This window comes from Falco rusticolus, chromosome 9 (assembly GCF_015220075.1).
Source record: "Falco rusticolus isolate bFalRus1 chromosome 9, bFalRus1.pri, whole genome shotgun sequence".
Lineage (NCBI taxonomy): Eukaryota > Metazoa > Chordata > Aves > Falconiformes > Falconidae > Falco > Falco rusticolus.
The window spans coordinates 53683178-53694385 of record NC_051195.1 but is presented as its reverse complement, the minus strand read 5'-3'; the positions used below and the strand labels follow the sequence as shown (position 1 = coordinate 53694385).

The 11208-nt window shown below is 49.7% G+C and overlaps 1 protein-coding gene across 4 annotated transcripts in view; it reads left to right on the top strand.

Annotated features, from left to right (window-relative positions):
* The first annotated feature begins 6708 nt into the window (after positions 1 to 6708).
* GBF1 (golgi brefeldin A resistant guanine nucleotide exchange factor 1) overlaps positions 6709 to 11208 on the top strand; it is a 109934-nt gene continuing 105434 nt past the window's right edge. The window contains exons 1-2 of one of the 4 annotated variants that reach the window (XM_037399876.1): positions 6713 to 6921; positions 10009 to 10102. In XM_037399876.1, coding sequence (XP_037255773.1) covers positions 10101 to 10102 — 2 coding nt within the window. In that variant the 5' untranslated portion in view covers positions 6713 to 6921; positions 10009 to 10100. Of the gene's footprint in view, positions 6922 to 10008; positions 10103 to 11208 lie in introns of all 4 variants that reach the window. The other 3 variants (XM_037399879.1, XM_037399875.1, XM_037399877.1) reach the window with 3 other exon arrangements.

Here is an 11208-nt window from a genome sequence, read left to right as displayed (position 1 = left end):
CACCGCCCGCCCCAGCCCCGCCCCGCGCCCCCACCGCCCAATCGCCCCTCGCCTCATTTCCAACCCGCCCCCGGACTCGCCGAGGAGGGCGGTGGGTCCCGCCCCCGGCCCCGCCCCGTCCCACCGCCCCGGGGCCGTCGCCTCGGCCGCGCCGGGCATCTCCCAGGCGCTGCGCTGCCCGCTCGGCCAGCCCTGTAGCGATAGATATGTTTTTATTTTTCCCCGTGTATATATATGTATATGCACACTTACATGTTGCTGTTAGCACCGCCGTGACCGTTGCCTGCGCGCGTTGCTCACTGCTTGGCTATCCGGTACCCCGGAGCCCGTGCGGGCCGCCCGCTCCTCTCGGTGCAGGCGCGGCGAGCCCGGCCGGGCTTTACAGCGGGAGGCGCCAGTCTGGCCGAGGTTCCTGGGGGGAAACACGGGGGCAGTCGGCTGCTGGAGCGCTCCCCGGCGCGGTGGAGCCGCGGTTGCAGGGGATGCTAAGTACAGGCTAATTACCGCATGCACCGCTGCGGCTCCCGGCGGCACCGAGTTGCGCTTCCTTGGCAATCCTGTGCTGCATCTCCCGGGACACGGGAGCTGCCGGCTGTGCGGGGAACACCGCGCTCCCGCCCGCCGATGGCTCGCTGGGAACCCAAGTTCAGGCTCCAGCCCGGCTCCTGCCGAAGGTGATGGCAAAATCCCGGTGCGGCGGCACAGGGTGCGACCCCTCCCTGAAACGTCCCGCGAGGCTCATTCCCGCCACCGCGACCCTCGGACGTGTCGGTGCCCACGGGCCGCCCCGGGCAGCCGCGTTCCCTCTTCCGCGCCCTCGGGCAAGGCTCTGCAGGAACCGGGCTCGGCCTGCCGGGGCCCGGGGGGTTATCCCGGCCAGGCTCACGGGGCTGGGTGTGTGGTTCCACGCTCTGATCTTCTTGAGGTCATTTCCATGTCAACCCGCTCTCCGATTTATGATGCCAAAGGTCACCTCCAAGCTCTTCCACTGACATGTTTTAGAGATTAGGAAATAACGTTGTGAGAACAGGAGTGAATTTTAACCCTAGGTGATTTATGAGCCATATTTAGGGAGCCTGCTAAATGCGTAACGTGGCATATAGATATGTATGGGGAGACAAACGCACACGAAGCACGGGATGTAAAGAGAGGTTAAGTAGACCCAGGCATTATGGATTACAATTCAAAAATATGCGCAAACACATCAATTCAGTATAAACACGGAGAGTTTCAAAGGAGTCACTGTGTTGACACACTTATAAGAAATTACCGTGGTGTTTTAACGGTAGTAATCTGGGGTTTGTGTTTGCCTTACTACTTTTTTTGCCTGCCAAAAATGACAGCAAGCCAGACCACATATTTTTCCAGCCCAGATTTTAACCTACCCAGGCATGGGTTTGTCGCCCCCAAGAGAAGCAGATACAGCGTAAAAGCACTAGTGCTTTGCACAGGGCACTCTGTCTCTACCACCACATGCTGCAAGCTGAAAACCCTACTCAAGGTCTGCAGCAATGAAGGGACCTTGTTTTGGACTGCCTCCCTCTCCCTCCAAACCCTTCACCACCAGTAGCCTGCAGCAAATACAGTCAGTGCGTACGCTTTCACGTAATAATGAAACAAAGGTATTTTTAGCTATTTCCCTTGAGCAAGTGGAAATATGAACCGGCACTATGTCACAAGCTTGTTCCCTGTGGAGCGCAGTGTGAAGACTGCTGGATTAAGACTATCCAGGGACCTGCACCAGGAGTCTTTCATTAGGGCAACCTTGATGCAGCTGCTGGACCAACCCCTGAAGGTTCTCTGGGAGGGAGTGCTCCAGGATTTGTTGTTGAAATGCAGTAGAAGATCTTGCTGGTTAGTGCCAAGACCTCTTAGCTGTAGTGCATCTTGTCTTGCCAGCTGAAGAATTCATTGCTGGGGAAGAGACCAAGAACTGCACCCAGGTTCAGGAGATAGATGTTGCTATTTTATGTAACATAGACAAGACAAGACAAGACAAGAGAAGAGAAGAGAAAAGAAAAGAAAAGAAAAGAAAAGAAAAGAAAAGAAAAGAAAAGAAAAGAAAAGAAAAGAAAAGAAAAGAAAAGAAAAGAAAAGAAAAGAAAAGAAAAGAAAAGGAAAGAAAAGAAAAGGAAAGGAAAGGAAAAGCAAACTAAACCAGAGTGAACCTGACTCACATCTTGGCAGAGAGATGGATATGCAAAAGGAAGGAATTACTCAGCATCTTAGATGTATTTGATTTTTCACCAGCCAGGAGGAATTTGTTCTCAGAGAAAATGCTGTCTCTGTCACAGGCAAATGTGATCCTTGTGCTGGATGAGTCCATTGCTCTTGGAGAGTGGAGGAGCTGTTGGTCATTGATCATGGTTTCCATCTTTGTGTCTTAACTGATCTTTTAGCCATGCTGAGTCCATGCCATTGAACGCCTTGAAGAACAGGTCTCAGGCTTGAATTCAGCTCTGCTTCCAAACCATAAGGTGGCCTGGGGAGTAGAGGGTAAGTCTGATGCATTTGTGGTAGCCAGGGCTCCCACTGCAGCAAGCTCTTCTAGCTGGCATTTGCCAAGTGCTGTGGGCTTCATGCCCACGTATATCACGTAGCTGTAGTCTAGCCAAGAGGTGACGAAGATATGACTAACTGAGCCTGGGTTGCTCCTGCCAGAAAGGCATGGCTTGCCTTGGCCAAGAAGAGACAATGGAAAACATTACATTGCGATGCTCATCGGGAGAGTTTCAAGTCACCGGGAAGTGCAGGAGCGCTCCTGAGACACGGACTAAGTAGAACAGTGGGCAGGGTATTTTAGCCTAAGGAGGTTGCTCTGCAGCTTCAATATTGTACTTCATATAGTTTTCACAGAAGGGTTTTTAGTACTTTTTGACAGTCTCAGGTTAGCTCTGTTGCTACAGTTGTAGATCCTGGCCTGAGTGCAGGTTGCACCAGATGCAGCACATCAGTTTCCCTCTGGAGAGCCTCCAGCTGGCTTTGGGCTAGCCTCTACCCAAGCTTGCTCTGGAAGGGAACAGCTGCTTAGAGCCACTATGTTCAGGATTCAGTAGCAGTTTTGGGATGCTCAGCTCTGGGGAAAGCGACTGCAAGCAGTTTCTAGCTGTGAGAACTGCTTGCACCTTCTGAGTCAACACCCTCTTTCTGCCCTTTTCCTGGAGACCTTACTCAGAGAAATACCAAAAGCCTCCAAGAGGAGTGGGTGGAAGTTCAATCTCTCTCAGACTATTTAACCTGCTGGAAAATTTCTGTGTTGCAAGTGCCCAGGGGTCCAATATCTGGGCTCTGTGGATGACCATGAAATGGCAGGGTCTGAGCAAGGTTAGCAGACCGTGTGAAGTTGGTCCCGTCCATTGGTGCAGGATGCAGGGGTGGATGTGATAAGCAATGCAGATTTGTGACAGTCTCATCAAAGGTTATTACACTGGCAGCCTAGACCCAAATGAAGGCAACTGATGTGCCCATGGAGGCACTGCCCTTTGCAAGGAGCTGGCTGCTCAGGTGTCTCGGATGAAAGCAGGTGAGCTGACCAGGCAACTGGGCAAGGCCTGAGGGGATGGTTGTCAGTGAGGCTGCAGCCCCTCTGTATGCTCCCAGCAGGCTGAGGAAGAATACTCAAGACAGAAACTGCTGAAAAGCTGCATCTTTGCAGTGAGGACAAAGCCCAGCTTTCCCAACCAGGCAGCAGGAACCTGAGGGATTTGCACAGGCTGTGCTCATCTGATCCTTGGTTTCACTGTACCATGCTGCATCTAACAACCAGTGCATTTATCTTGGGAATAAAGGGACAACAGACCGTCCTGCGTCCTGGTCCTGCACCTGGTTCCTTTTGTGCACAGAGAGTCCTCCAACTTGCCCACAGATAGCCTGTACAAGTTGTGCACTGCTCTGGCAAAACGCTGCTGGTTTTGGCAGCCCAGGCAACCCAGTTTGGCCCACTGCTGCGAAGCTGGGGGCATTGGTGTTGCACTGTCGCATCAGCAGGATTTTCTTTGTGGCCAGGGCGGTGCTGGGCTGTCTGAGGGCTGACTAATACAGTGCCATAGTGCGTGTGAGTGAACTCTCTTCTCCCCAGGCAGTGTGGGGCCTTACCATATTGTTTTTCTCTCCAGACAATGCAGTGCTAGATTGTAAGTAAAAATGCAAAGCACATTGCAATGTTTGCTCTTTATTAATGCACTAGGATGATTCGGGTGAAGCAGAAGGCTCCTGGCTGGCTTGGTTTCAAACTCCGTGACAGGCTTCCATAAATAACACCTTAGCAGGGTCCAATTCACCAGATCAGACCAGGTGGGAGCCCAAGCTGCACACCTGGCACTGGAAGGGGCAAGAAGGCATGGAGAGGGCTCTAGACCCTTCCTGGGGAGGGCAGGCAGGCTTGGTTGACCTGGACTGAGCTGTGCTGTGCGCAATGGCCAGCCCACCACCCAAAATCCTCTTCCCTGAGCAGGGAGTGGATGGGCATAGCAGCAATGACAAACTCTTGTGAATTTCCAAATGTCTGGCAGATACCACAAGGGCTTTAGCAGCTGCTAGAGCAGGGCAGAAGGGAAGGAGAAAGCACTAGCAACTAATCTGCTTGTTCTGCAAACCTGCACTCATTGCTTAGGTGGCTTTTGCAATCTCTCTGCACTAGGTGAGCATCTGACTGCCTGTTTTATAGCTGAGGAGCGTAAGCTAAAAACTGCATGTACCATGGCTGCAGCAGAGGCTGTGGTGATACGTTTTAGCTTGAGCCCACAGTTAGGTCACTGTAACATGCTTTTAACCGTGTTTCTTGTTCTGCTTTGGGGGAATAAATGTGACTGCTTAATGTAGATACAGGTTAGACTTCCAGCTCCAAAGACTTCCTACATGTTAGCAGGTAAAGCACAGCTGAAGCAGGTCCCCTGGCCTCCAGCTGTCGGAGCTGGGAGATAATGGCAGTTTAAGTCTGAGATACATTGACTCTTGATCAGGCAATATTCAGGCAGCTATTTGCATGGAGAAGGGAGGTGACCATATGGTGACCACGGTTTCCAGACTGTCCCATCCCACAACAATCTCTCTGAAGGTTATGCCCTCAAGAGAGGGACATGATATCTGGCCATCTTTTAGGGTGGTCTTGGAGTGAGCCTCAGATTTCAGTTTGGCTGGCCACAGAAGAGTCCTGCTGCGCATTCCCTCGGGCCTTTTTGTGTGAGAACTTTCCTCTTTTACCCATGCTGCAGCAGATGAAGTTGTGATCAGGACCATGAATGAATAGTTTTTGACCTTTTCATCTTTCCTTCACCTTCACTTTGATTTGCATTCTCCCTACAGACAGAGTGTAAGATTTTGGGGTGGCCACTGCTCTGACCACTCTACCACCTGCCACAATAGATCCCCAGGCTGACAATATTAGTGCTATAAAACTGTTAGGTAACCTCAAGGACCTTCTGTCCTCTGCCCCAAGTTCAATGGCCAGAGGCTTAAACAAGCAGAGCAACCCCTGCAAATTACTGCCATTAAAGTACACTGCATTGTCATGGAGGCACAGACACAGAAAGCAGCCGAGAAGGGTGGACCAGCACCAAAAAGTCATCGTGCTAGGAGCTGTATGGTTGCAAAGCTGTGACTGCTTTTGCCAGGGAAAAAAAAAAAAAAAAAAAAAAAAAAAAAAAAAAGAGTCCAACAATAAACTGGCTTCAAAGAGCAGTTAAACCGAATTGTGGTTCCTGGCTGCCAGACTAGGTGGGCTGGATGAACTGGGGTCGTAGCGCACAGCTTGCAGCCCAGCTTCAGCAGAGGATCACTTGTGTTAAGGTTTGAGGAAAGTTACCAGGTGAGCAGGACTGCAGAGGAAGGAAACACTATATGCTCCTCTGGGCAGTGGTGTACTCTGACGATAGCGGTATGCTGTCTTTCACGCATTTGAATCTTCCCACCTGCCCGCTCAGCGCCTACTCTGGGGGAGCTGTGCCAGCAACGGGGGCAGAACTGTGACCCAAGGAGGTGCACAGGACACAAGCTGCTTGCTGGGCACCACCTCCCAGCGGCTCCAGAGAAGCAGCTGGGAGAGGCTGTTGGAGCATGCTGGGAAGGAGTTGCAAAGCACGGAGAGAGGCACTGCTGCAGCCACTGCTTCACCCGGCCCACGAGAGGCGGCTGGCCCAAGCCCTGCCCTGCAGGCCCCGCGCCACCTGCAGCCCTTCGCTTGCAGCCTTTCTCCTTCAGAACACCCGAAGGTGCGCGTCTGAAAGGCCCTGTCGCGGCCACCCACCCTGCCCAGGTGTACCAGGTGGGCTGGGCAGGAGCCGCACCGCACCGCCCCAGGCACGCACACACACCGGCCCAAGGGCGGCCCGGGGCACGGGCGCTGCCCGACAGTGGCCGGGGCAGGCGCGGCGGCGCCGGGTACCCCAGCCCACACTGCTTTGCGAGGCCGGCCCTTCCCCCAGCTTCCGCTCAACCGCCCTTGCTGCCCGGCTCAGGGGAGGCCCCGCCCCGCGACCGCAGCACTCCTTCACGATTGGTCAGCGATCTACTAGTTCTATCCTCTCTCCTCTCATTGGCTTTCCTCCTCTTGTCAATGGAGGGTCCGCCTCCTCCGGTTCCAGACCGTGATCCCATTGGATCTCTGATGGACCTGCGCGTCGCATCGTGCGCGGGTTGGCTCTTCGGGCTGTCCGTCGGCGCAGTAACCAGGCAGCAGGTTGCGGTGCGCCTGTTTCCACGTCAGTGAGAGCAGTGCGGAGCCGGTTTCGCTTGCCTGTGCCCGGCAGGATCCCGCGCTCGGCGGCCTCGCCGGGTTTGCCGCCGCCTCCCGCCGCTGCCGAGAGGGAGGAAGGGGCGGGCAGACGGAGGGCCGAGGCCTCCCGCTCGCCGCGCCGCCCGCCTGACCGATATGTGAAGCGGCCGCCGCCGCTGGCAGCAGGCGCCGCCATTTTGGATGCGGGGGTCAGTGCCGGGCGGCGAGTGCCTGTCGCGATACTGTCGCGACGCGGAGGCGGGCGGGCGGGCGGCTGCGGCGGGGGAACCGTGTGGTGCCGGCGGGGGGCGTGGACGGAGCTGAGGCGGCCTCGGGGGCGGGCAGGGCGGTAGGCCGCAGCCGGGCGGGTGCGGCGGAGGCTGGCGGCCGCCCCCGGGCGGGGCCGTGACAGGCCTGACGTACTGCCCGGGGTGCCCCGCGGGCGGGGGACAGCGGCCGGGAGCGGGGGAGACCGGGTGCACACAGCACCTGCACTGGCACCCGCTCACCGGGGGATCTTGCCCAAAATCCGGTGGAGACGGGGGGCTTCTCCCTGCTCAGCTGGGGCAGGAGGAAGGCTCGGAGCTGGCTTGGGGTGTACGCCGTGCGCTCAGCTGCTGTCACCTTTCTTAGTTTCAACAGTATGAAGTAACTGGAAGAAAACACCCCTCTCCATATTTACCTTAAGTTTCATTTTTACTCTGCAGTTTTGATAGATAAATGTGCGTTGCCTTCTCTTCTGGATTCCCAGGCCCTATCTCGCTGTTGCAACTAAATGCGGAGACTTGCAGAGAAGCCTGTCCCACCTTCCTGGTGTCCCACCACTGCCATGTTACTGCTGCTTATCTGTTAAAGGGCCTTCTTAATCACCCAGAATTTTGGCATCACTGGACTATATGGTTCCCTGCCGTACTCATAAATTAATACTTTTCAGTTATTTCTGGCCAGGCATTGGGAGCTAGCCTTTGGAGAAACATCCTGAGTTCTCTGCGCTTTTGCTGCTTGTGATGTTTATTGCAGAGTAGTTATTACATGGAAAACCTGAGCAAGTTAAGTTTCCTGGTAGAGATTCATGTACCTTCTGTGGGCAGTTTAGAAGGGAGAAAAAGAGCTTTTTCATTGTCAGCTGGGCTTCTGGGTAAGCTTAGCCAGCTCAGAGTTAGGCAGGAATTGTTTGTGGTTCATGGACTGAAGGGTGTTGTGGGTTCTGTTGTGGTGGCAGTGTCTTGTATTGGGACTTGAGTGACCAAATCTAGGTCAGAGATACACAGATCATTCAAGCATTATCATAAACAGTGCAAATTTAGGTCAATGGAAGCTTACTGTGAAATACTGTCTTTCTTGCATATGTAGTGATTATGTTGGTTTTTGTTATTGCTGTTCATTGGAGTTCATTCACCAGCTTTGAGTCAGTTACCATAGCTGAAGGCTAAAGTTAGTGATAGAAGTGATTTGATGGAAGCCTGCCAGACTTTGTCAGTTCTTATGCTAACTCTTGCTTGTTTCCAGGAGAGTTGTATGCATTTCCCTGCAGGGGAAGGAGTGTTTCCTAAAAGTCTATCTGAGACTTCTTACAGTAATACCTAGGAAAAATGTGGATTATCTATGCACTGGGATGTTTTGGCATAGTGTGTTCCAAGGCTGAGCAGAGGAGTGTTCAGTGCATGTGTGAAATAACATTTCTAGATGTTTTGGGTTTTGTTTTTATATGAAGATTCCACATCTGATACTATTTTAGGAGTCTCAGAGTAGTAATAATTACTGTCCATGGAACATTGCTGAAGGCTTTGAGAACCACATGAATGTTAGCCTTTGTTCTTTTATGACATGCTCAGACATCCACCTTTTTCTACTTGTAGTGTTAGTAACCTTGTTAGCAGTGAGGCTGTGAGTGCTGACAGCTTCCCAGTTTCCCATGGTAGGCAGGGCAGCTGCGTTGCCTTGGTTTGGAGCTGTCATTTTGACTGTGCCGTCTGTCAAAGTTCTGCGCCAGAGAGAAATCTGGGGACTGGTCTGCAGATTTAAGCAGATGTATGAACCTATCATGAGAAAGAAACAGGTGTTTACTTTGGACTAACTGAAGGGATAAGGAGCTAAAAAGCATTTGAAATTGAATAGGTACCTTTCCTGTTTTTTCTGCGTAACTCAAGACCACAGAACATAATCCATTTTTTTCTGTACTGAGTTCACTATCTTGTGTTTGATTAAAGATTGCTTTCAGAAAAGGCAGCATCCAGTCTTGATCTGAAGACCTCAAGAGGTGTTGTAACAGTGGCTTTGCTAGGGAGGTTGTTTCAACTTTTTAAATAATCTTCAGCATCAGTAATTCTGTTAATCTGTCCAACCAACAGTTATACAGTATCCCACTCTTCAGACCATACCTTTGTAACAGTAAGCCTGCATTCATGTTAGCATTTTTTTTTGTACTTTGAACAAATATTTAGTGGTTTTGCTTGACTACCACCATGCTATCATAAACCTAACTGATCATTCAGTGCTAGTGTGGTAAATCTTGAAACTTCTCTCTGCAACTTCGGAGCATTAATTTAAGTAGTCTTTTAACTTAATGCATCTATACTGAGCCTTTAAACTTCTTTCAGTATCATCCATCTGTAGTGAGCTCCCAACTGCGAACAGTTGTTGCTTGTGATGAACATATAGTTGGAAGGAATGCATACTGAAATTCTCTGATAGTTCAGAAGGGTAGACTTTGGGAAGGGCACAGTTTCAAGAAGCTATTTCCATTGCTTGAAATAAACTTTTAAAGGGATGAATGGTGCTTTTGGTGGGTTTAACTTACAAGGTGCATCTCTCTGAAAATAGTTGTCTGGCTTCCCTCACCCCCCCCAGTAATTATTTCCCATTTCCTTCTCTAGCACACGATTGCAGAGGTCCTTTGCATGAATTAAGGTGGTTGGCTATGGTTTACTTTGGAATGTGTGTGTGCACTGTTGCTTGGTTAACTGCAAGCTTAAGTGTAAAGCAGGATTTTCCCCTGTTTTTACGCAGTGTTTGTGGTGAAGTGGGCTCTGTGTTTGGTGCTTAGAGATCTAAGAGTGAATTTGTGGCTCCAGCATGATAGGTTATTTCAATTGCATTGGGCCGGTAAATTTTTTGGCATGTGTAAAGTGAATTTTTGTACTTCTGAATGAAGTTACGTTTCATGGGACCTGCAGTGAGGAAAGGAGTGCATTCTCATCAGGTCTTCTCAAATAGTTAACAATGAAAGGATATCATTGCAAAAAAAATTTTTGTACCCTTGCTTGAAAGGATCAGCATGTTCTGTTTCCCAGCAGGTTAAAAGGAAAAGGTGTGTGTGGAGGTTTGTGTCTATCTTCTTCATATTTTGCTGCTTGGAGATAACATCAGATTTGGGAACAGCAGAGCAATGTAAGTCTCCTACACGCAGGAAGGACTGAGTTTAACAAACTTTTGTCTTGATTCTTTTAGGTTAAAAGTAGAGGAAAAGAAATAGGAGTCCTACAAGCAGATTCAGTAGTACAGAGAATAGCATTTAAGCTTTGGCACCGCTTTATATGTTGCCAGAACTATGGAGTATCTGTGTATGTGCAAGGCATGTGATACATATGTCTGGCATTTCTTTACGTGCTTTTCCAAATCATGTTGGGGGGCCTTTGTTTCCATGTCAGTTTGCTAAATGCCTGGAGTGGCACTACAAAATTTACGTGCACAATACCATTTTGTAATGGTGAAGATAGGAGAAACTTGAGTTTTGACAAATCTGAATGTATAAAGTATTTCCCAAAAAGTACTTCTGTGGACCAGAGTTTTGATCCCTGCCTGTGTAGAAATATAGAAGATATTGGAATTACTGAAAGAAGAAGTAATTAAAGAGGGAATTTTACATGGAGGAGAAAATCTCCCGTTAATGCCTAATGTACTAAAGCAAAGACTACATACTGAGGTAGAAAAAATTGCGATCAAGGGTATTTTTATGCAACATTTTAATGTAGTCATATAAATAACACATGGAGTAAGTTACCGTTGGGAACGGAACACTTCTCAAGCATTAGAAACATGAGTAGGAAGACTATCCATGGTTTTGTTATATACAGCTGTGAAGGGAGGATATAAACCTTTGTTCTTCAGGGCACAAGAAAACTACTTGGCAGAACTTTTTGTTTATTTTTCTGAGTCATCTAGTAGTGAATGAGATAAACTATTGATTTGGTCTGTCATGGCAGTACCTATATTATAAAATAGTTTTGTCTTTGCCCTTAATTTATTGTGTAGCACTTAGGAATACTGTTATGTATAATTAATCTAATGAAGTAAGAAACAGTTTTGCCATAAGATTGTTCTTCCTATTGCAAACATATAAAAACCTGAAACAACAAATCTGACACTCTCCTTTGTCCTTTGGTAAGGTATCTTTTTATAATGTTTTGCTTTCTTTCCATTATTTACAGAGTCCTGAAACAAATTAGTCTCTTTCACTCAGAGGATATTTGTATATTTGAAGTGTTGTTGATAAT